Source organism: Ooceraea biroi, chromosome 9 (genome assembly GCF_003672135.1).
Source record: "Ooceraea biroi isolate clonal line C1 chromosome 9, Obir_v5.4, whole genome shotgun sequence".
Taxonomy (NCBI): Eukaryota; Metazoa; Arthropoda; class Insecta; order Hymenoptera; family Formicidae; genus Ooceraea; species Ooceraea biroi.
The window spans coordinates 11,024,292-11,050,578 of record NC_039514.1 but is presented as its reverse complement, the minus strand read 5'-3'; the positions used below and the strand labels follow the sequence as shown (position 1 = coordinate 11,050,578).

General features: G+C 41.4%; 3 protein-coding genes across 14 annotated transcripts in view; 1 reads left to right on the top strand and 2 right to left on the bottom strand.

Moving 5' to 3' along the window:
* Nucleotides 1-18,679, bottom strand: part of LOC105281613 (glutamate-gated chloride channel) — a 50,686-nt gene extending 32,007 nt beyond the window's left edge. Inside the window, exons 1-3 of one of the 12 annotated variants that reach the window (XM_011342936.3) lie at nt 18,313-18,679; nt 3,736-3,918; nt 237-407 (exon numbers count right to left, since the gene is read on the bottom strand). In XM_011342936.3, coding sequence (XP_011341238.1) covers nt 237-397 — 161 coding nt within the window. In that variant the 5' untranslated portion in view covers nt 398-407; nt 3,736-3,918; nt 18,313-18,679. The other 11 variants (XM_011342939.3, XM_011342940.3, XM_011342941.3 and 8 more) reach the window with 11 other exon arrangements.
* Nucleotides 18,680-19,202: 523 nt separating this feature from the next.
* LOC105281621 (trypsin-1) lies at nt 19,203-20,721 on the top strand. The gene is made up of 6 exons (XM_011342960.1): nt 19,203-19,304; nt 19,375-19,469; nt 19,639-19,727; nt 19,810-20,062; nt 20,181-20,348; nt 20,488-20,721. The coding sequence occupies exons 1-6, from the start codon at nt 19,256-19,258 to the stop codon at nt 20,635-20,637; spliced, it is 804 nt and encodes a 267-aa protein (XP_011341262.1). The 5' UTR covers nt 19,203-19,255; the 3' UTR covers nt 20,638-20,721.
* Nucleotides 20,648-26,187, bottom strand: LOC105281620 (flavin-containing monooxygenase FMO GS-OX4). The gene is made up of 7 exons (XM_011342959.3): nt 25,158-26,187; nt 24,778-25,063; nt 22,528-22,669; nt 22,312-22,445; nt 22,001-22,204; nt 21,552-21,840; nt 20,648-21,175 (listed from the first exon to the last, which is right to left on the bottom strand). Exons 2-7 carry the CDS (start codon nt 24,984-24,986, stop codon nt 20,873-20,875), a joined length of 1,281 nt encoding a protein of 426 aa, XP_011341261.1. The 5' UTR covers nt 24,987-25,063; nt 25,158-26,187; the 3' UTR covers nt 20,648-20,872.
* Nucleotides 26,188-26,287: the final 100 nt, after the last annotated feature.

Genomic DNA, 26,287 nt, shown 5'->3' with positions numbered 1-26,287 from the left:
TCAAACGCGGATCCGGATCGTTATACTGTCTTCCTTCCTTTATCTCGAAAGAGCGCTAAATTGTTCTACAGCAATAAAGTCGGACCTAGCTTCTCGTCTTATCATTTATCGCTCGCTTTTTTCCGTGATAATCGCATGAAATTTCTCGACTTTTTAAAATCGTAAAGATGAATGCGAGGACGATCGAGAAGCTAAGGGGCAACATGTGAGGATTAACTTGCTGTTGCAATACGTACATGTCCTCGGCACGCGCGAGGGTGACAAGAGTAAAGGCAAGTGTGAGGATACAGAGGGAGGTGAAGATGAGGGAGCTTGCGAGGGAGGTGAGAGACAGTGAGAGGATGGACGAGAGGCGGCCGCCACCACCCGCACACCGCCCTAGCGCCACCCAACCCATTCTATGTCATCTGAAACAGAAAACATATCAATATTATAAAAACTAGTTTGCTTATTGATTAAGTCATGTTTTTATTTTCAAAAATTCTTTAATAATTATACTTTGATATATTTTTACGCAACTATCTCTTTTCTTTAATTTCGTAACGAGATAGAAACGTGCATTTAACTTTAAATACGGTAAAAGTTTCAGCTGGCCATATGGAGAATAAAAAGCGAGGATGAGCAATTCATTTGCTTTACGATGAACTCAAAGTTAAACATCTTTGGCTTCGTAATCCCATGAGGCAGTTTTATGCGCACTACTAGGTCTAATTAAAAGCTTTTCCTGAACAATAATTAAACGCGACTCGTTTAATCGCGGTTGCAAAGAACAAACGGTTAATTGTACCTCCTTACATGCGAAGTTCGTGCACAATCGCTTCATATCTCGTCGTGCGGCAACCTGCTCTTTTGACAGAAAATGTGCCATTGTAGTTAAATTTAGCATCCTCGCGGAAATGCCTTTTGCATATGCTCTTTCCAGTCTTAGTTTATGAGTAAAATATTATTCACGCATAGTAGATATACTAACAATATTAGCTCGGCAATGCTTTATTTGTCAGACGCTTTAGATCAAAATGTCATAATAACTTTTCAATATAACAATCTTTAAATAAACAAATTTTCAGTTATATAATATTATCAAATCTATAAATACATGTAATAATTTGTTAATTTCGATAAATTGTAATTTATCGAAAATAGATAGATTATCGAGAGACATAATACGCCGCTTTGTAGATCGCTTTAATTTGTTAAGCCAATTCTTGAACCTTCACGGATCAAATCAGTCGTAGAGTACCTCCCTACGATCCCTATTAGAAAAGCCTTGGCTTAACTAGATTGCTGTACCAATCTACTTAGGAAAGGAACTCCAATATTGATGGTAACGTCGTTCGTCCCGCACGACACATGGCTTCGCGCAACCGTCACTTTCAAGCCGGTAAATTTCAATCGAACGGCAAGTGTCTCCGAAAATTGCTTACGCGAAACACAGTGCGTGCAAGTAATCTACATCTTTTTCAACATATAGAATCTGATATAGGCATTTTCGTGTTCTTTAAAGAATCGTAAATCTAAGTAACCGCCTAGTGAGAGGGTGAAAGGTAATTTATTATAAAATCACAGGGATCGATTATATTATACAATTATACATACATCAACATTGATTATCCCGTCACTCGTCATCGTTGCTAACTTCGTGCGGCTAAATTTTGCTTCTTAATTTTTTTATTATGCATAGCGCTGCGATCTAGAAAGTAACGGGAAAGAATCGCGCCCACCCCTACTTGGTGCCACTTAGCTATAGATGTTGACACAGCGAGGGGGACTCGGGCTTAGTGTGTGCAGCTATAAGAAAATTATACTGATGGCCGGTGTCGCGCGTGTAATAACGATGCCTGATACGTGTACGCCATATCCCGAATACGAAACGACGATGCAAAGCGCATGCGGAGCGTGTGGTAAATCGCTAAATATTGAAGCCACCGACGAGGCATCGTACATGGGGTCAAGTATACGGGTATAATTGTAGTACCGGCCGCTCACGCCTACCGGTCCCGTGCACGCGATAAAATTAGTGCATGCTTTTATGCCGATAACACGTAATAATCAATAATAGCATCGTTACACTTAGAAAAGACGGTAATAATAGAGACGCACGAATAATTGCCTATAAATAACGTCCGCCAGTTGCGTGATAATTCATCAAGGATCGATAATCGATCATCGCAGTACGCTGGCTCATTATTTGTTTGGTGCGTCGATAACATTCGCGGAATAAAATACGCGATTGAGACATAAATAAGATATCAGGTTGCCGCGAAATCACGTAATCGAAATCTTTTACATTCGGTTGCTTTTCACGCGAGACGGGTACTGATTCCGAAATGAGAAATAGCAGGAAATATCAAAGGCGAGCCACGGATTTCGCCGAACTAATCTTTCACTCAGTATTAACCAACGAAATTGTATTTTTTACATACAGGAACAGGAACTTTTCCATGTAAATACGCACGCACACACACAGGTTCCTTTCCCATCTGTTTTCAAGGTGTCCTTCAAATCTAAATTTCAGATTAACGTGCCTCGACTAAAGTAAAGCTTCAAACGAAAAACCGCAGAATATGTTTGCATAAAAAGGTAAAGTATTCCCGTCTCCCTCTCTCCGAGCCCTCATAGATTGGGCAAATTTCCGCGCGTCTTGCCAGCCTCGGGAGCGTAACAGTGACACATTGACATCGTTATGCAAGAGGAAAAGGAAAGAGAGCAGCGGCGATAGTGGCCAATGGCAGTCAGACCGGCGGGCGTCCACGCTGGTATAAACTACCAGCAGCGTACAGCTGATGTCGTCCGATCAATACGAGGCGTTGCGGCACGGAACGCTAGACTACGTCACGTCGCTTCAGCTCGTTCCATTCTGAGAGCTCGCGCACGACTCGTATTCACGCCACGCTCCTTTCGTTCCACCTTTTCTTCTTCACGCGGCCCTCCCCGCGAGTCTCAGGTCTTCTTCGTGCCCGCCAACCGGCGAGCATCTTACTCAGGTGACAAAATCGGGGTTCCACGCGCGCGCGCGCATCTCAAATTGCAGTACCATTGAATCGCTACCTTCTGCGCGCCCTTTGCCCTTCCGCGACGTTGATTCTTGATTGGATAACGCTCCAGAAGACCGAGATTAGGTGTCTCTTGGGCATTCTTAATTAAGTCTTTTGGGTTTGCGTAGTGCAGTTACCGTCAGCGTTTGAGAAGAGATTTGGAATGTTTCGTTCTTGTAATTGGATAATAGCTTATCGCTTAGTGGCGAAGGAACTTGACCGTGCCACAACGTATCTACCAAGTTGGCAGGTTCCGCTGACACGGCCAACCGTCGCGAGGGAGGAACTTGACCGTTAAGTTGTCGAGCAGTGGTCGCGGAAGGGTGGTTTGTGGGAATGGGAGAGGTCAACTTTGTCGAGGCTGTTTAATCACGTCATGGCACGAGTCATGTCGGCAGAACGAGGAATCACGCGAAGCCGAAAGGACGCGCGGGGTAAGGAATAGATGAGGGACAAGGTTGCGCGCGGACGATGTAGTACACCATCATGGAGAAGAAATGGGAATCGTTGGCTGGTTTCCCTAGGGCCCAGCAGACCTAGACAACCCAGTAAACGACTCAGTAAAATGAGAATCGCCATTATCATTTCTGATAATTCAGTATTTCTGCATAGGAAGACATTTTCGCATTTTGCGATCTTTTTGTAATAATAATGGTGTATATTATTTCTTATAATATTGTCGTGTATGATTTTGTCGTACCTTAACGTGAGATATGTAGCTGGTCGCAATGGACGAGGCAGGCTGTTGCTATTCGTTGTGTAGATTTTCCCCTTCAACTCTTACGAGCACTCATCCTTACACTCGGCCCTCTTCATCCGCTTTCGCGAGTGGAAGGCCCTTCAGCGTTGCATTATCGTCTCAGCGTGGAGTTACCGTCGCCATCTAAAAAAAAAATGAAACAATGCCTCTAAATATGATACGATCTCTTTACGATAACGATCGTACATGGGAAAACTTTCGCGATCACAAGGAGCACAATCGTATTTCTCGAATCTTCACCGTGGTAACGCAACGTAAACACAGATATCGATATTTTGCAAAATTTAATTTCAGGGAAACGCAAAAATATTCTGTCGCATAAATATGTTATAAGCTAATAACATATTCTTGCCATCAAATCAATGTAATAATTTAGTATGAAAATTAATAATTCATAAAATGAAAACTTTCATTTATTATACTTTTAGCAACACATTAATTTTCATCATTAACAACTCGTAATTGATCCCTCATAATTGATCAAACAATCAAAGAATTATAATTTTATGAATTATATATTATGAATGTATTATACATTTTATATATAGCTATATGAAGGAAAAGTTTTAGTAGAGCCGTTCCATACGAGGACAGTTGCTTGTAATCGCAACGATACACGCATATGCGCTTCGCATGAGGACAGTTTGATCATGAGCTGTGAGGAGCATTAGCCAATGTGACAAGGAACGCTCAAGGATACAATAATGCTGAGAACCTTGGCCTCGTGACCTCGTTCATGCGTGCTATCATCTCTAATTCGATTTTATGAGCGAGGAACATTAATAACAATTTCGCAAATTGTTTAACATCGGGCATGGCGAAAAAGTACTTTGCGTGAATCTCGTTTCTCCTGATCCAAAAATATATTCTGTTCGATATTGATTTCGAGATTGTAATCAAGACGTAGCGTATTTTATTACTTTATTAAGTGTATTAAATCTTTCTTGGTATTCTGAATTTTTTTTTCTTCCTCTTTTTTTCTACATACTCCGCAGCTTTATTATAAGCGAAACGTATATACCTTTGATAAAATTTTAATGAAATTTTCCTCCACCGCATAAAATTGACATCGTGAGAGATCACAAGCTAAAACGTTGTTGACGTAAATAATTTTTTATGAACTCCTTTGCTCGCCAAACTCGCTGCTTCATCGTTAACTTTTAATCTTCAAGTTAACGTCAGGTTAAATCTACGAAATTTATCTGCGATATTCGTAACGCGTGACCAAGGATCTCGCACGTGCGCGCAAAAAACTTTCTGCACAAATAAGTAATTTCTCTGAGGGGTTCTATTCTAATCAGAATTGCTTAGATTGAATTGTTTAGGGGCAAGCATGGTCTCATGATCGTCAAAGCACGCAGGCACCCGTTAATGCGACCCTGGCCGTTCGACCACTCCGTTTCGTAATGCCACCGATAACGTGTGCACCCTTTTATCGACCTCTACACCCGTACCATATGGCCACTTTACATTTTCTTGGAGAAATAATGAATACATACATACGCGCGCGCGATCATCTATATTGATAAAACGAGAAGAAGGAAGCGATACCGGTGGCAACCTTGACATATTAAACGGCGATGGAAATCTATCAAGCAAGAAAATTCAAAAGAACGTCGCGTGGAAAGCTATGCGCAATTTTCTGCAATAGCTACATCCACAAAGATACGAGGGATAACAGGAAAACCGAGAAGTTTCAAAGTTTCTCAAAGAACCGTAGAGATACAATGAGAGTGCATCTTCTATTGTAAGCATCGATAATGCAGTAGACGCATGCCTGACCGAGATCGACCGCATACCGAGCAGCCCGAGAAAAAAATTACGTGAGAACGAATACACATGGCTTACTTTAGCATCCACAAGAATAGATGAGTTTGCCGTTGTATTTTCCCAGCATTTATCTTTGGTTCGCAATTCTCACCGATCTCTGCCGCGTCTATATATAATGTCAGCGATTCACGTGCATCGCGCCGCTGAAACTTTCGAGCGGTCCGATATGCGATATATCAATCATAATGAAATCCTACGTTTGGCACGATGCTGGATAAATGTCAAATAATTGTCCAATAAGTGATACAAAGGCTAGATCAACAAATCGATGCTTACGTAATCCCTCTTCGTACAGCATGAGCTTGAGGGGTTTCCTAAGACACGAAAGCCATTATTCAATAAAGCATCAAGCACGCTGCTCCCCAACAAATTAAACTACGCACCTTGGGCCGATGTTCGTTCATTTTTAACGGAGACCATCGCTTATCGACATAGAACAAGAAAAGAAAGGAAAAAGAATTTCATTTATTTTTTACGTTGACAAGCGAGATCGATCGTGCTTGAATCGCCTACTTGTACTTCTCTTGTAACCGTAATCATGACTTTTACTGCAACCTTCACCCATCTACCATCTCCGACACGATCGACCCCCAATTAATGAGATCCACGCACTTGGATCAGTCACGAACATCAATCGATCGACTGCCGAGAAACTCGATGTACTATGGATCAAGATCTTAAAATAGATCTTATTCGGTTTTGAACAGTCTGTTCTCTTCATGTTTACGTGTTTCCCATCTTGAGATAAATCAAAAACACGTATTTATGAAACCAATCAGCTGAGATTTCTGAGCTTATCTCGTACTATCCTTGTTTACTTCGGTAAGATATGGGAGATAATGCTTGCGCGTAGGTTCTATTTTCTTAGTAAAGAGGTGTCCTTCGAATATGCGAGATGTACGTGCGTGATGTTGGCGTATCTATCCGCTCCATAATGACGTAAGTTTCTTACCACCTGAGGTGAAGGCTGCAGTAAACGCGGAGTTATGGTTGCATAATAAGTTTCGATAGTACTGATTGCTACCTTTCGCATCGTCTCCACATTGTGTCTCTGTGTACGTAAGTTGTTAATCAAAGCGCTGGCATAGGTTCACGAGAACGCGCGCTTCCATTATGATGTAAAACGATCGGGAATTGTAAATTATTACTTGCACGCATCTATAAATTTTAGTTCCATTCCTTAGCAACCAAAATCATTCAAGCTGATAAATGGTTTAAAAGAAAGGAAAAGAAAGGAATAAAATAAATGTCCCCAATATGTTCGTCGTTTCAGCAGACATAAATTTAAATAAATGAAGCGTGGGGGAGGAACGGAACATTAGTTAAAAACTATTTTTTCCTCCTCATTGTCGTAGTATCCTCCTGTATAAAATAATGGATACGTGTCTGCGTATCCAACGAAAGTCGTCCAAGACAACGTTTCGTCGTGGCCATGACATAGTAGTGTCTTTTCGTGCCAGCCAGGCCGACGCGACACAAGCCAACACGCTAAACTAGCTTTCTGCAGTTCAACAACGTTACTATCGTTTTTCCCTATTTATGTTTCGACTCGGTCAATGTAAAATTAATGTCAATGGAAAGTGTCCACGTGCTTGCATATGAATAATGAAAAAAACTATTGCGACATTTATCGATAAAATTATCAATAAAGGGTGCTTTCCACGTTTTCAGCGTTCTTGTTATTCAATGAGAGAGGTTTTTAATTCGATTCATAAAACAGTCCTTCAGGCTCTGAAAGAAAGCCATGTGCTCGCCGGACACATTTGCTTTCTATAGCGTTCGATTTTCCTCTCTTGTAGCGTTATCCAATTATAAAAATAGATTCTATTTGCGCGGATAATAATTGCAGAGACACCTATCCGCGCAGAATGCACAGTGTGGCATACACACGTAGACGGTACTCCCGCCGTAAGAACGCATAAGGTCGTAGGGGGTGGCATCATGCCGGGCTACGTGGGGTAGCCACGAGTATATCGAGCTATTGCAGTAGTAATGCCGCGCTCGAAGGTCAGACGGTCTGTCTGACTCAGTCGCGGTCGCTTTCACTCGGATAACCGACCGCGATGAATCGCGATACTTTGCTTCCTCTCTGATTTATTCTCCCTCATCTCTTCCCTCCTTCCTTCCGATTCGATCGATCAGCCGGGCCAGTTATTGATGGGGATTCTACCCTCCTGAACACGAGGCGCGAACGCCTACTTTGGATTTGCCACTTTTACGGACCTCGCCGCGACGGCTTAAACTTAATTTTTCGGGCATGCACCGCGGGGTTCCGCGGTCGACGGTTCCATCATTGGCGACCATCCACGTGCCAAGGAGCATTATTTGCGATCGGGCTCGTTAGAGAAAATTGGTCACGTCGTATTTTGAGAACGTGCGAGACTTCGCGCGGGAACCTCGTGCGATCAGCTTCGGCGCTTGCTTTTAATTGACGTCCTCCACTGATGATTTTATTCATTTCTGCCTATTCGCTTAGGGAGATCGATTCGATGTTGTAAAGATAATTGAATTATGCGAAAAAGTTTGAAAAACAGCGGGAATGCAAAATGTGTCTGCGTATCACGCCAAATTCTTTCGAATGAGCTGCTGATTCTGGCACGAGAAGTTGGCATTAGACGCTTTAACGCCATCTTATCTTGCTAGGTTTTTACTCAACAATTCTCAGCATTCTGAGAGGAACAGTAGGATCATTTGTCAATGATTCTAGATTACGTGTGCAGTTTTGCGTTTAGTATTATAAAGAAGATATTTTTTAATAACATCGATTATTTTAATAACATCGATTTAATAACATTGAAAATAACATTGTGCGAATTATGAATAGATGATTGCAGTTACACACACGCATGTAACTACAATTTCTGTTGTTATTATCGATGATTACTCGATTAAAAATCACTTGATTGAACAGAAAATCTGGAACGAAATATCGAATGTTTTTTTATCAGAAGTCAGTCAAATAAACAAAAATTTAATATCAACGCTTGATTCACGTAACGAAAAATATTGAAAAAAAATGGAAAACGAGCTTGTTATACGATTCCTGATTGCTAGATTGATTTAAAAACGGAATGCAATCAACACCAGCGGCATCCGTATATCAGCGACTGTACAAAACCGCATCGTGTTTATTAACATTCGAATGGGTCGTAGTTGCTTACAGCTTCATTAATGAATCACTCAACCTATATGATGATAGCCTGACTGCTGAATAACTGAGGATGCATCTTGTGCACAAATATTCATGTAGGACATTTCAGTTTCTCTGCGTTCTTACATATTACATAACTGATCAACATAATATCGACCATGATATTTGCACTACTATTTTCACATATTTAAACAAAAAAATATTTTTTCTTAACAGAATTGTTAAGAGAAATTATTTATTTTTATTTTCTACTGTACATCTTTAAATAAGTAAAGTTATTTCGATACAAAACTCTAGGAATTGCAAACTCTGAAGTAAATGAAACTTGAAATACTGTGTAATTTCCCGCGATACCTTGGATTGACATGAAAATTGCATATTACGCAAAAACATGTAGATTACCGTATTTTGAGCATGAGTTGATCGATATTTGATGATATATATTGCATATCACTCTCTAGATGGTGATATACGAAATTCAAGAGACGAATATAATTGCATATAAATGCCATAGTCGCATGCCGAGTTTAGCCTTGACCCCAACACCAGTATTTTCGTAAGTTTACCCTGCCACCTTGGTATAAGCTCAAAATAACTTGGTCACATGGACGCCGAATCTCAATAAGACTTGACATAATTACGTCGAAACGCAACGGTGTCACTAATTAATTAAATTCTCGATGTATCACGATGACATTAATCACTAACTAAACGATGACACGTATTAAATAATACACACACACACAAAATCGAATTGTATAATTATATAATATATTACACTGATAAAGAAAATTTAAATCGTTGCTAAAACAGTCGGATTTTCTTCTTGTCAGCCTCTACAATTTCTCTTCAAGTTTTATTAAATATTTAGGGACGATGTTACAGAAAAATGAGCACGCATTAAGGCAAGATTTTTTTTCTTCTGGCGCCGTCGACGTCAACGTCAAAGACAGCTGAAGGGTTTTCAGAATGACGTAGTTGGTAGAGGTAGGTTACCACCTCGACCTCGGTTGACCCGACGCTCTGTGGTAGCGCATTGACGTTGAACGCGAGAGAGGCACCTACCTAATGACGTCACAGAGGACATACAGTGCATTCTATTACGAAATAAAGAATCGACCGATCGGCATCATTTACGTTCTCTTTCATGCACATCTACCTGAAGAGATTACCTTTAACGTAAAAAAAAATTGTAGTCGAGATGGAAGGAAATAGCTTGCTCGTACACGGAGATACTTGCTTGACGCTGTCAAGCTGCAAGTATCATCTTACTTTTCTCAAATCAGCTCGCAGAGACGGAACGATCGGCCGCGGTAAAATCTGATTCTGCTTTCGTAGTCGCAAATGCCGCTTCTATCGTAACGCGTTCGACGGACGGATGCAAAATGCGACACCGCCTCTAATAGACCGGAAACTGCTCCGCGGGGACTCGTCCCTGACAGTCTGACAGGTACCGATAAAAGTTTCCACACCGCGCGGATAGACGAGCGCGCGTTCATCACATGTGTGCAACACATGTATACGTACGTGCGTGTACACATTATACGCGTATCTCAGGCGAAACTTTGCATGCTTGAAACGTCGGAAAATGTAATTCCTGGAAGACAATACGAGACGCGCGAACGGGCGAACCTGACACTCGACTGGCGGCTTCTTCCCTTACGCTTTCTTATTCATTTAGGTGAGGAACATGCTGTTACGTCAGAGGTGGAAAAAAAGAAAATTGCTTTTTTGCGAAGCGTTCAGCGAGCAGCACTAGACTCCAGGATCTTATTCCCGTGGAATACTTAATGGGATTCTTGAGTAACTTTATGAAGTATTCGTGCTGAAATTTGATTTAAGGGTTGGTTTTAAGACGTGCTCTTACTCTCGTTGAACGAATATTCGATTATTGGGAAAGAACAGTGCTGAGAGAGAGGGTCGAAAGCGATGCACTTACTCTCACTCTCTCTCCTCTCTCTCTCTCCCTTGGAAGATAATTGAATGGACACGCTTCGTTAAAATTTTCACGTCACCGACCACGAGGAAGCCACAATTACACGCTGGTTAACTAATTGCTTCGTCAACGTGAAGAGAACTTCATCGATATCGGCGAACGTTCAAACTCGACGCCAGTGGGACAACACGCGATACTCGTTCTCCACCGAACAATCGATCAAAAATACACCGTCCTCGTTCATTATCACCGACAATTAATCGTCCGATAATCCGCGTCTCCTGTCTGTTGTCTGTGTTTTACAAATACATTTTGGCATTGCGCCTCCTCTCTTTCCAAAAGCACCGCACTTTGTCTGATTATAATTTTCATAAATTGTCACGCACAACGCTATTTGAAACGATTATATGAATTAGCCGCAAACTCGCGAACGCAAGTCCGTGCAACAGCCTCGAAGCTGTGAAATTTATTCGCTTCCCAACATTCGCGTATTCTATTTCACATCTGTTTTATTAACTCAGCTCGACGGCAGCTCGAAATAGTCCCGCCGTGCTTCCGACTACTAGCTAACTAAATATTTATCGTCTTCTTGACTGTTAAGCAGACTTCTCACGAGCACCTATGACGCGAACGCGAATTCTCTGATGCATCCTTCCCAAACTGAACACAAACGGAACGAGTGCACGCTTCAGGAAAATGAAATAATAAACGTTTAACGACAACCGTTATGGCACACGAAATCGACATTTATACTCAGCTAGCGTATGTCTCTTGCACTTCATAATTTTTGTTCCTTTATTTTACGGACGTGGTGAACGTTTATAATGTTTATAACGCCAGAAGCTTTGCGGATGCGCGCATGCGAGCTCTCGCGAGAAAAGACCGCCTCACTGCCTCAGTCTCTCTGGCGGATCTAGAGCTCGCGAAACAGAATCCCCGGTTTTATCTCCGCTGCCGATAAAGAACGGGAAACCGGTCGAAACTAGGTTACTCGGGGGCAATTCCCGCAGGATATTCCCCTTATCACGATCGACAATATTTCCGTTATGCCGGCCGAGTGATCGTCAGACAGGAATTACATTTCCCAATATTAGATACACGCGAGTATCCGAATGTATTCAGATAAATGCACTTACGTGGAACGATGCCGCGAAAGAATAACGTGGAACGAGATTTGAGACGTGGCTGGCTACTGTTCCAGTAGAATTTAATTTCATCGTTTACCTCCGTCCGAACGGGAATACCTGATAGAGCACGTCTGTGTACCCTGGAATTAACGCGATGGAAATTATGTATTTGCATCCGATCGATCTCATAAAACTATGCTTGAAATTCCGGAACTTATCTGAAGACACATCAGAAGTCTCGATTATACAGAAATTTCTCAAAGGACTCGTCAATCGTGATCATTTGCGCGATAATGTGCCGCCTTTGAAGCAGATTTGGGGAAAAAAATCGGAGATCTTTTTTATCGAAGCGCGAACGGCGATCGATCGTGCTCTACAAAAGTGTCGACATCGCGCCCGTTCAGACGAATGAGCCGACTTTACGTCAATTGAGTCCGCTCGTTTTTTCTGCTCCATGCGTCACTTCACGTTTGTTCCATCAACGAGATTGTCACCGTGACGGAAATCTCTTTCGCGGATCAGGCCGATCGTCTCCGCGTCGTTGCACGTTCGTTCTGCCAGCCTCCGCTCTGATCTGGCGATTTTTCAGTTTTATTGATTGAGAACGGTTGGATCGATCCCTCGATATCTCCAAGGCAAATCAACACATCGATTGAAATGGGGACACGGAAGAATTTAATTTCTGTTCTCTCGCTCTCGACTCTACTGATTCGATTTCCATTAATTGACTAAGTTCGTTCTCTCCTGAAGAAATAAGAATGGAGACGCTTTTAAGTATCTAATTGAACGAAAAACTCATTCGAGAGTTGTTTCCAAAGTCAACATTCGCCGGCGCTCACATGAAATCATAATGCGCGTTGATGATTTGATGCGAGAGACATAAAATCACTTTAGGCGAGATTCAAAGGAGTTGTCGAAACGAGCGGAAATTTGCACGCTTTTCACACACGTTACGACACACAAATCTGTTAGGTGGTCTTTCAGCAACAAAAAAAAGGAGAGCATGCATGTTTCGCGGGGAAAAAAAAAGAACTCGAGCCGTTACGGGCCATTGAAACGCAGAGTGGATCGTTTGTGTGGAGCAAAAATTTGTCTGGTATTTATAAATATAGCAGGGACAAAGCGTTGTGATGTGCGAGCCAAAGACTGGCCACGTTTGCCATTGGCCTATTGCACTAGGTAGGTTTTCGCGTGTTGGCGGTACACATACGACAAAGTACATCGCGCGACATTGAGCGCGCCGTCGGTTGCAGATTGGAGAACAGCCAGCCACGAATTGTCCAAAAGTCGCTTTCGGTTGACCTAAACGAAGCGAAAGAGTTCGAAATTACAATGGCCTAAAAGTACTATCAAGCGCTCGTCGTTTTGTTGCTTTATTACTTTCCCGGTGTATAAAAAAAGAAGGAAGATAATCGACGGTTATAGTGGAATACGTGCTCGCGCATGAGAAATGTAGTTACACACGGGGAGAAAATAAAATATTCCGTTTGGATTAATGCTTATTAACCATCGCGCGTTAACCGAATTATGGCCGGCCAAGTGTGGCTGGTGACGAGAGCGCAGTGAAAAGTTTTGCCAATATGCGGGAATATTCGGTTCGCAGTTTGTAGAAATTGGTGCACGAGCTCGGCATACAGAACACTTAAAGGAATCTAAACGAGGCCTTCCGATTCATTTAAAATTCCACTGTCATCGCTGGCGTCCTGCAGCGGGTGCCTCTTGAAAGCACGAAAGAAATATTAGCGCACATATAAGTTTACAGGAACGCTGACTGATGATGTCGATCACTTGGATACTGGCCAAAGTTGTTCCAAGTTGCAAGTGCAACGATCGTGACAAATGCAAAACACGTGGCGGCAAATCTAATGGTATAGCAACTTTGCCGCGAATGTTGTCGTTATTAATTGGCGAAATGAGCGAAATGTATCTTCCCCGATTCCGTGAGTTTGCACATCTCCATTTCAAGTTTTCAATCTTGCCTTAAGAAACGTCCCTTTCCGATATTTTATCGCGGCTAATTACAACACAGAAATGGCACGTCTATCTTTCCCCGTCCATTAAGCTGGCAAGCATAAAATATTCCCATGATCGATCAGACAAAGTTCGACGAACGGAGAAAAGGACCTCATCGTGTATAAAGGAGACAAAGCGACGCACAGTCGGCGCACGTTCCACTAATACGGAGTCAATAAATTATTTTTAGAGCAGTTTGCCGAAGCGAAATTAACGATCTATCTTGGCGAATGAGGTCGATCAATTCAACCAAGTGAACCACGAAACATCGTAATTCATCTCAAGTTCAACCGATTCCTCCTGTACTCTGCAATGTGGAATCGCCTAAATGCCGCTTCTAGCTATTTATAATGCAATTTATTAATGCAAAATACGACTGCTAATTCCTTATAATGTTGTTTCCTGCAACATCGACTATTATTTTTATATCAAAGAAGTATGAGATATGATAAAAAAATATTGAGACTAGTTATATAACTCGGCTAATTTTGGTAGGGATTCGTCTCTGCGCGTAAATCTCTTACCTGGAATTTCTGCTTTTTATAGCACAAAGACCGACCTTCAACCATCAGTACCCTTGGTGCGCCTCTCGAACGACACGCGCACCGGACTTGTATTGCATTTCCCTTAGCGCGCAAAATGTCGGAAGAGACAGAACAGCGTGTGCATGTGTAAACTTTTGTGTACAACTTGGAAAAACTGCTACGAAGACTTTTGATATATCGAATATTGCTTTCGGTGAAGAATCCATGAGTTGTGCACGCGTGTTGAGCGATTGAAGAAGGTCCGATGAAAGCGATTTGAACGTCCTTCAATGAGCAGAAACGAAAATTCTATCGTTCGTGTAAGAAAATTAATACGTAAAACTCACAGTGCATGATGCTGTTCGACGCAAAAGATCAACAAAGTGGAAATCCGGCGCGTGGGCGTTGCATCATGACAATGCACCCGCACGCTCAACACATTCATTCACTCTGTACAAGTATTTCTGGCAAAATACGGAATACCTGTGGTTTCACTCTGATGCAGCCACCCTGACAAGGTACCCTGTGACCTTTGGTTGCTTTCCTCAAACGAAAATGTCACTAAAAGGAAAAATTCGACAATATGGACATGATAAAAGAAAATGCGACGAGTCGTCTAAAAAGCATTACGAAAAATACGTTTAAAAAATGTTTCGAACAATGAAAGAATCGCTGGCATAAATGTATAGATGCCGAAGAAGAGTACTTTGAAAGCGATTGAAAGTTTCTATCAATAAATAATAGAGTTTCCTTTTTACACAACCAATCTCCAATCACAACTGATACTTTCTGATCACATTTCGTATTAGACTACAAATAAGAGATTAATAGGACGTATTAAACTACATTTTCCACTTACATTTAATAAGTGGAAAATGTAGTTTTATATAAAGATAGACAAATTCTTAATGTTACTCCAATATCTGCGTTAATATTAGTAATTATTAGCAATTATTGATAGGAAACATTATCGAGATATTTCAGTTGCAGCGAGAAACTAGAAAAAGCGTGCGAACGCTAATTTCTAGAATCATACGCACAGCTTAATGACGCAACACGGGGGACGAGGTCAAAAGTTCACGTGCTCCAAATGAGCGGCATACCCCGCTTAGCGTTGGTGTTGCCAACTCGGCGTTCCTGTAATTCCCTGAGAATAATCCAAGGAACGAGACGTATCCCGATTCGCGGAAAAATGAAAAGAACTTTCTGTTTCACGTTCCTTTGCGATGTATTCTTCTATGGGCAGAACTGCGAGCGTAGAATTCATGTAGCGGACCAATTGCGCCGCATATGCGAAAATAAGACCATTTGCGAAAAATATTGTGCGAGAAACACTACAACGCTCGACAAGCCCGACAAATTTCCACAGAAATTGCACAGCATTTCCTCTTTTTCTTTTTTTAGCGAATCTTTTCGAAGCTACCCTATAAATATATATCCACCGACGCGAACCTCTGTCCCTTTATAAACTTCAGGTTCACGTTAAGTGCTCGAGGTAAACATCAGGTCAAGCGTTCTATAAATGCTACCCGCTGCCTATAATTACGTCGCTTACCGTATGGTTACGTCACAAACGGGGAACGGGGTAAACGAAGCTAATTAATTGACTCCTTGCAATTTGATTTAAATACCGCATGCATACTAGATCACGTACATATATGTGCGCGCATTATTAACGCACGTTCTCTCTGGCAGGCAGACGTCTGACTCTTTGATGAAATAATGCGCGGCCAACCGATCGGCGAGCGCGGCGAATTAAAACCGTCGTCGTCCGCACGCGAACAGATAACGGGAAACGTCGAAGTACACGAGGTTACGGTTATTTTTACGCGTGGCCCTCGATAAAATACGCATCGCGCCGAGAGAGATCGATATTTGCTCATAATTCAAACGGCGTGCGTACATTTCCCCCCTGATGTTACGAGCTCGTTACGGACACGAAGTCTATTTCCCTCCCCCTGTCCTCCGCCACTTCCAGCCGTTGTTATACCACTAACCCACTTCCTGTACTTTCGACGATTACACGCCGATCGTTCACTTGAGAATCGTTCCCCCGGAGGGCAAAAGCGACACGTCCTTTCGTTTCACTTTGGTCTCCGCGTTTTTGAAATTTTAAGCAGCTTCCGGATCGCTCAAGAGGCATCTTTGACGAGGGAGGCGGATTAGGCGTCGCGTGACAGACGAAGAAGCATTCAGCTCTCGAGCTCGAGCGCTTTGGTAATTACAACAACCTCCGTCGTATAGACCACCCCGAGATATCCGCGAGCGGGACTGTTTACTTTGCAATAAGGTAAACGGGCCTCGGGGCTGTTCGCGCTTTGCTCATTTTCCTCTGCTCGTTTTACCCGCGTTCATTTACCGTCCGCCTCCGCGCAAATTTATCACTTATTTAAATTAAATTATGCGCCAGCGCGTACTTTTTCTCCTCACAAAGTTTGAGACAACATTTTTACAAGTAATAAAGCTTCCATCAGACGTTGTATGTCACTTGTTATCTCAAGACTTTATTAGGCTTCTCCTTCGGATATCGAAAAAAAACACGATCTTTGCCGTCGTGCCATTTTGAGATTAATGTTTTGAAGCTTTATACCGGTATTTCAGCTGAATGACTCGCGTTCCGCGAATGTTCTTCACGGGGGTTGATTAAGTCGTCTCGTCCGGGACGCAACGACGGTGCGCACTTCCGGGGCGGCCGAAAACGCGTCGCTACGAGTCCCCAGGAACGGAAAAGCGTTTCTCGATCGAACTCCTCACATACTCCGCGTTTTCCGCACCCTCCGAGCGTCCTCGCGTGACCGCGATCGGTCTGTCAACGGGATATTAGACGGGTTGGGACATTTATGGTAAACAGCCCCTTTCTCGTCGAGAAGTCCTTCGCACGCCGACAGCGCGTACACGGGATGAAAGGACGAGCGATCGGAAGGATGAAGAGAGAGTGAAATGAACGCTCGCCCACATAGCGGAGACTATACCAGAGTCGATGAATGCATAAAATCTCACTGTGATGTATTCATGCTATTCATGAACGAATTCATTGAAATAAGCGAAGGTGGTTCTCGCGCGCGCGCTCGCCGGCTGATCAGATCCTGCGCTATACTACTGTAATCCGCGAAGATTGCGAGACTGAAGAGCTGATCTTAGCTGACTTTTGAGAAAATAACAGTTGCAGAAAACAAGGTCTCTGTATCATTAAATTTTTCTTTTTTATACAAGTTATACAGGATGTTTCAGGATCATAACGTCCACGGCCAGATTGGGGGTGAAATTAAAGATCCTCTGAGCGAAACGTATGCATCGTATAAGTTTCCAATACTTAACTTTAATTCCTCACTAAAGTGTATTTGTACCTCAACTTTGACAACTAATGCTTGGAGATGAGAGAGAACAATAACTGTCAGTGTTGCAATGGCAAAAAGCTATATTAAAAATTAAAAAGATCAAAAACCTGCTTGCCTTTCCAACGATTGTCCTTTACTGTATCATGATACACGGTGGCTTTCTCGTATCTCAATTACCGGGATTACCCTGAAAGCCCTCGATCCTTCAGATATGGCTTTTCGGCGATGAAACACGCGTAACCCGTAGCCCGCAGCAACCCCTAAAGTCCGTCGATAATGCTGTTGGGGCTAATTACACCGTCGTCAATTAACGCAACCCGATCTACGTAACTCTGTACGTGAACGTTATCAGACATTAATATCGCATACTGGCGGCAAAATCGCCGTCGCGTGATTTCACCCTGATTCAGGCGGTAGGAGGGAGGCAAAGGATGAGGAGGTGATTCGGGCGCTCGACAAAGGCGTTTCGTGTAGGATACGTGAACGCGAGATGGCCCGCGATCCCCCGGACAGAAGGGGAAGGGTTTCTTTCTCGGTTCTCGCGGGAGGCCTCCGCTTATGTCATCCGCGTTTCTGGCGAACGTTCCGCAGGACTCACCGAAAGAGAAAGAGAGAGAAAGAGAGGTTGACAGACGTGATCGCTCCGTCGGCCGGCGGGTCGAATCTTCTCGCACTCAAATCTTCCTCGGAGAACGTGATTTTTCCCCCGTCGGCCAGCGGAAAGTGGGCAAAACACTTACGCGATCACACCGGCGGGTAACGCGGGCGCAAGCTCGCGCAAACTCGCGCGTATCGCGTATCGCGTAATATACACGTATGTGCATACACGTACAGCGACGGTATCCGCGACGGCGGCGGCGGCGGCGGCGGCGGCGGCGGCGGCGGCGGTGATGGAGGTGACAGTGGAGGCGGCAGCGGCGGCGACAATGCACCACGGCTAACGCACACGCTCGCGTTCCGACCGCGAGCTTACGCGGTGACTTTTAGACTGACAGGAGGGTAGTTTCGGCCGCCGCGCTCGGTGCCACCGCTACACCGCTGCCACCCTTCGAGCGTAGGTGTCACTAACCATCGCCGCCGGTGCGGGCCACCCATCCAGAGGCGGTACTCATCGCGTGCCTCGCGAGGATTCACCCGCGAGATCATCCCGCTTTCGAGTCTGAAAATTCGAAAGCAACCCGATGCTACCTATTAATCCTCTTTTCCGTAAAACTAACAATTATGGATTGTCAGGAACAATTAGACTGTTGCGTTTGTTGGTAGATATTAATGAGCCCGATCTCATATGCGTTTTATCGTGCGCTTCCGCCATATTCGCGACTAGAATGAAACGGCATGACTGAAAATATATGTTTGCGCTATGCCCCTGCTGATAACGCATGTTTCGTGATAAATTGATACTTATATGAACGAAATACCTATTTGCAAATGAGCCGTAAACGATTTGTCCTTTGATAATTTTCGCCAATTACTTTGGCTTTTTGTATAAATACTTGACTTTTTGACAAATACTGTCAGTGCAGCTTCTATCGCTCGTCAAAATGGACGCTCGTTCTTCCATCCTCGTTGTCGGCTTTCTTTATTTTTCAGGTAAGTATTAATATTAATTGAGGGACCATCGGAGTCGCAAGCTTTATCTGAATTTATAAAAATTTCATAGCGCATCTATGTCGCGGATTTCCAACTTCGGATTCGGCAGAATCAGACAGAATTATCAACGGCACATATACTAATATCGAAGTAGTTCCTTACCAGGTAAGCAAACTTTTTGCTAAAAAAATTAAATATAAAAATAATTAAGAGATTACAAAATAAATTGAAAATTATTTAAATATACACTTTCTTATCTGTTACATTGGTTCGAAGCCGGTAATGTTTTGATGATAATCAGAAAGTAAATTATAATAAAATCCTTATTTTGTAGCTGTCGTTTATGCTGGATGGTAAATACGCGTGCGGTGCTGCTATAATAAGCACAAATTGGGCTCTGACAGCAGCTCATTGCGTACGGGCGTAAGTGAAACAGAGACAAATTTAGAACAAAATATATTTTTTTAAACTTTTATTAAACGGACAAATGCATTTGGTATCGTAGAGGTTTGGGCTCTGAGATTACTGTACGCAGCGGAAGCTCTTTTCCCTATGAGCATGGTACCGTTCATCGCGTAATTGATTTCTTGATCCACGAATATTACGACCCACGTACTAATGACTATGATATCGCTCTCATGAAAGTATCATCTCCGTTCATTTATGATGATTGTACAAAACCTGTCAGATTACCGCCTCTCGACGGTCAAACGATTTCTAACGAGTTGTGTCTGGACTGTGGCTGGGGATACTATAAAGTAATGGCAAAGTATTAGGATGAGATATAATACAACATCAGCATGAGAAAGCTTTCCATTTTAGCTTCTTTAATATAGTATCAACTGATGCCAAGACAATTTTTTGAAAAATGTACAGAAACTGCTCAACACCTTCGTCATTCAGGAAATGTCGGATAAACTGCAATGCATTCAATTACCGTTAATAAAGAAGAGCGAGTGCATTCAAGATTATGAAGGAGCATTCACATTGACACCTCGAATGGAATGTTACGGGTTTGAAAATGGACAAGGCGACTCGTGCCAGGTAAGGCATAAGCGTATTCAAGTGATTCAATTATGTTTATTGTTTGTGTAATTATATTTATTATGTACAATCTCATATTCTTTATTTTATAATTTTGTAATTACTTTATAATTCTTTTCTTTATTTACTGCACATGTAGGGTGATTCTGGTTCACCATTAGTTAATAAGGACAATATTGTACTCGGCATAACTTCGCTTGGCCGTGGCTGTGCCCAGAAACATTCGCCCGGTGTGTACACGAACGTCACGGCTCTTCGAGGTTGGATTTGGGATAATATTGGAATATAAAGAGAGTTTTGTAAGCACATCGTTGCAAACGATATGCATTAAAATATAATTGTAATTAAATTAATATAACAGTTATACATAATATATGTGTCTGCTTGTGTCAATCAATAATCAAAACATTTTAGTTTATAATTAAAATACTGCGCTATCAAACGCTCGGTATGATAATATGAACTTGATTCGTGCTAAGCACTTGACAGTCGCTTAGCATCGTGAAAAATCACAAAATTGATCGTTATAACTCCGGCAGGGTCACTTCGACGTTTTGTCCGTTGTCGGAAATAACGAATCTGGAATCCTTGTAGCGTAATAAATTACGATCTCGCTGTTGTGCCCACTCAGTGTAACCAAGTTTGTAAAATAGCGGTAAGCGGTCGACTCCAGCAACGATCGCTAATGAATCGTTATACTCCCATTGGCTGTCCATTAACTTATGCGCGTGTTTCTTTCGGAGAGTTTTACAAGCGGAGTCTTCCAGCATCTCCGACTTTACGGGCAACACTGCATGTCCTTCCAGCAAAGCCAAAAAGTACTGCACCTGAAAAAATTAAAGGAAACATTAATGCGATAGAAACGAGTCTACAAGTAGACAATCGTAACTATCGCGTGATGGAGTTAAGCAAACCGTAGTTTTGCGAGTACTCATACTTTTATGCTCATTCGCGCTATCGTACTTGGAGGAAAAATAAGCGTGTCCACATCGAACAAAACGAAAACAGTTATCGAAATCGTAATTATATTATAGGAAATATGGAAAAGTTGCAAAGTTTATAATGCATATCTCGTGCTTGGACCCGGCGGCGTTATAATCGGATAGACATTATTTACGAACAAAGTTACGCGCCGCATCGTGCAGCGATTACCAAGTTACCGCACGGAATCAATTATCGCTCTGAATAGCATAAATTAATTACCTGCATGTGAAACATGGGAAACGGCAGGACAATCGTGGGTATGCCGACAATACACATCGTCGAATGCTCGATGTTAACGAGATGTTTATAGAGCGGTGACACGTAATTGTCGTCCACGTGTATACCGCAGTTCTCGTCCAAGAACGGGAAGCTATACTTGTAACCGGTACAGCAAATGAAAGCGTCGACGGCCTCGACGGTGGTCGCATCCCGCAGATAAAACGTACTTTCATGTACGCACACGACACCCATGACTTGTTCCAGGTTTTCTGGCAGAGGACCCGCCCGTCTGAAACGTAAAGTAAAAAGTTGAAAAAATTTATCTTGGATTGTACTTTATATATCTGTTTTTATAAATGTATAATTTTCAAATTAATCGAAGAAATCGATTAATCGGGAAATCTTCGATTAATTTGAACTCGTAATTAAGAGTACAGTTAATCACTCACTTTTTGTAATTGGAGCTTACGTACACGCGAGTTGCGTAATTGGATAATTCTAACGCAATGTCCGTACCAGATGAAGCGGCACCCAGCACCAGCACAGTTTTTCCGGAAAATACGTCCGGTTTCCTGTAGGAGTGACTGTGCAATACCGTACCTGAGAAAGTCTCTATGCCGGCTATGCTCGGTATGTTAGGTTCGAAGTAATGTCTGCGAAGGATTGGAAGAATGTTTATGCATTTATTTGCGTAAAGTTACATGTACTTGATAATGTTCGATCAAAAGAGCAAATTATCAATTCTCTGGTAACTTCTTACCCATTGCAGACCATTACCGCATCGAAATATCCCAGTTCCGTTTCACCGGTTTTTAATTTTTTCACTTCCACTAACCATATATCTTGACCATTGCTTGATGTTTCAACTTTGACGTGTTCAACATTCGTCTCGAACTGAAGAATAGAAATTAATTAATTAGATAAGAACAAGTGATGTGTTTTTACGTAATTTTAATTTTAATTTTGATATAGTTACTTGAATATATCGATTAATGTCGAAATGTGTGGCGTAATCTTTAAGATAGTTCAAAATCTCCTGATGACCCAAGCAACTCGGCTGTTGCGCATGCATCATTATATAATCCGGAAAATTCATAATCTGCACGGGTAAATTTGTTCTATACAAAAAAAAGGAAACGAAAAACAAACTGTTACAATATATTATTATATATTTAGCAAGCAAATTATTTTATAATGCAACATAAAAAATTAATTAATTCATTTATTCATTCCTGTTCTATTGGGTTGGCCAAAAAGTAATTGCGTTTTTTTCCAATAGATGGACATACATGTCTTGAAATGTAACTAACTTCATTCTAAACCGCAAATTCATTATGTAGGTTAACAACTCACAGTTCAAGCTTGTTTTACAAAAAGAAAGTACACGATTTCGTTAACAATTGTTTCTTTACCGTCGATTTCAAAATGGAAAATCAAAAAGAACATTTTCGTCATATTTTGTTTTATTACTTCCGAAAGGGGAAAAACGCTGTGCAAGCTCATAAAAAGTTATCTGATGTATATGGCGAAGATGCTTTAAAACTGCGGCAGTGTCAAAATTCGTTTACTAAATTTCGATCTGGAGATTTTAATGTGAAAGATGCACCACGCTCAGGAAGGCCAATCGAAATTGATGATGACAAAATAAAGGCACTGATCGATTCCAATCGGCGTTTAACGACACGAGAGATTGCTGAGAATCTTAACATATCGAAATCGAGTGTTGAAAACCATTTAAAATGACTTGGATACATTAGTAAGCTCGATATTTGGGGGTACCACATGAGTTCAAAGAAATTCATCTCACTAAGCGTATTGACATCTGCGATTCTCTTTTGAAACGTGAGGAAAATGATCTATTTTTGAAACGTATGATAACAGGCGACGAAAAATGGATCGTCTACAACAACGTCAAACGAAAAAGATGGTGGAGCAAGCGTGATGAACCTGCTCAAAGCACTTGAAAAGCAGATATTCACCAAAGAAAGATTATGCTGTCAGTCTGGTGGGACTTTAAAGGTATTGCGTATTTTGAGCTGCTTGCAAGGAATCAAACCATTAATTCAGACGTATACTGTCGTCAACTGGATAAATTAAATGATGCCATCAAACAGAAACGTTCAGAATTGGTGAATCGCAAAGGTGTTGTGTTTCACCATGATAACGCTAGACCACGTACAAGTTTGGTCACTCGTGAAAAATTGTTGCAGCTTGGATGGGATGTGTTACCATGATGTTACCACATCCACCATATTCGCCAGACCTGGCACCATCAGATTACCATTTGTTTCGTTCTTTGCAAAACGCCTTGAATGGTAAAACCTTTACTGCTGATGAGGATATCAAATCGTTCTTGGAATTGTTTTTTGCTGAAAAAGATAAGAACTTTTTTGAGCGCGGAATCATGAAGTTGCCTGAAACATTTTTCAAAAGATAATCAAACAAAATGAACAATATATTGTTTAATAAAGTTTTTGTTTCCCATGAAAAATTCGCCTTTTATTTATATAAAAAAAAACGCAATTACTTTTTGGCCAACCCAATAATTACTAGGTACAAGTACAAGTCTGACTTTAAGGTTTTTACGGCTATTACTTATGTCAGTACTGATGGCTTCCGGATAGATACCGCGTTCCATGACAACTTGGACGTTTCGCAGACATTGCAGTCCGCATCATCAGAGCTAAGTCGGCTAAGCTCCGATACTGAGCTCCCTTGGTTTGCGATAGTCCTTATACATCCACATTAATTAATCGATTAATCGATTCGATCAACGTTTCCCTCTTTCGAGTTCCAGAAAAGATTCTTCTTCAAGTTTTCGTTAAATTTCATTCGGGTTTGTTTTAATGCTTTTTTGTCTGATGTATTAATGCGAGAGTGTTTTTTATGTTCGAATCGGGGTGGAGGGTTTCAATTAAAAATTAATTAATTAAATATTAAATAATTAAAAATTAATTGAAACCCTCCACTCCAATTCGAACATAAAAGTAATGCGATAGTGCTTTTTATGTTCGAATCGGGAAGCCATCAGTACTGATACAATTATTTAAGTATAATAATTTAAGTATAATAATTTTGTTTGACGAAATATTATTTCATATTTATCAAAACCGTTGATAAAATTCCTGCGATTAATTTTTAGGTCAAAATTTAGATGTTACATATAATAGGAAAACTCGCTAACTTACAACTATTGTTACAGCAAAAAGAACCAACAAGCTCAAACCTCATATTTTTATACATGCTGGAGTGAATCGGCAAGCCATTTTCATCGAGGCCAACTTGCTCCTTGTACACCCATGTGCCTCCTACCTCGTTCGTTTGCTCATAGACGGTCACTTCGAATTTTGCGTTTGCCGCCAAATGCCTGGCAGCACACAGACCAGCTGCGCCAGCACCAATCACGCACACCTTCTTCTTTTCTTGATCCGCCATTTTCGTCGAGATCGCGTGCCACCAAAACGATTATTAATTCGAGATCTTCGATCTCCCGCTTGGCTTCCGGGCAAGAGCTTCAACAAATGTTTCTTATTAATGTAAATGATCTCTGACGGCGCGTTTCGATTGACGTTGAGAAATATATAGCGATAATTTCAGTTCTCTTACGTGCACCTGCTGTACGGCTCGTCGGTCGTGCAGCGCACGTTTCTAATGGACAAGCGATACTGACGAGTGATTTGTACGGCCCGTTACGCGACAAGGAAGGTCAACCACGGGTAAAGCAGGACTTTAATAATCTTCGAATAAATATTTTTCTATGCTTTACGGTAGACAGATGGAATAGCGATTTTAAAATGTAATGTTGCAAAATTCGATACGAGTATGTCGGTGCAAAGTTTTGATTTTTGAGCGACGGCGATTTGGGACTTGTGCTATTCTTCAGCGATGCCTTCTCTTTTTATATTTTACGCGAATTCGCGCGAAACGGAAAAAATAAGAAACCACAAGTTGATATGTGGTTTTTATTATACTTTTAGATCTACTCGTCTGCTATCTTCGTGGTTTGATAGCGCGACAGATAAACGGGTGTCATAATATCACGTTGTGCGATTTCGATACTCTTACGATAAGAATTTATCAACAGTCATACACTCGCGATGTCAGACAATGCATTACCGAACAATATTATTCACAATAAATTTTTTAATAATCTTTCCCGAGTTTTTGTACTTTCAGCAGAAAATTTATTTGTCTGATCGTTGAGACTTTATTGTAGAAATTTTTAAATAAATTATTAAAGTTGTTAGCTCATACCTGGTCAAATTTTATTTTGACATGTATTATATATATTAAACGCTTTAAACATTTCTGCTTGTTTAATTTGTTCAAGCAAATTTATATGTTTCTCAGATATTTTTTGTATGTCGTCTTTACGTACAATCTATATGTACATACGTGATTGATAAAATATTACGAAAGACTCGCAGCTGTAGGTAAGTTCTGAGTCGTAGCAGATGGAATCAGCAGATCCAAAGATAATTTACGAATACTGATATAACCGATTGTCGTTGTCTAAGTATATTATAGCTCGATAAAAACATCCATTATTACTTACCATTAAAAAACTCTTTTCTACATATTTCAAAATTTGAACGATGACTCAACTGATTAGAAATTTTCCATAATTTCATACTTTTGCGTACATTTTTATATAATTTGTATTAGGATTTAATATTATCTCCGGAACCTGATACTTTTGTTTCGTCTACATTAAAATTTAATACAAAGTTGACTTG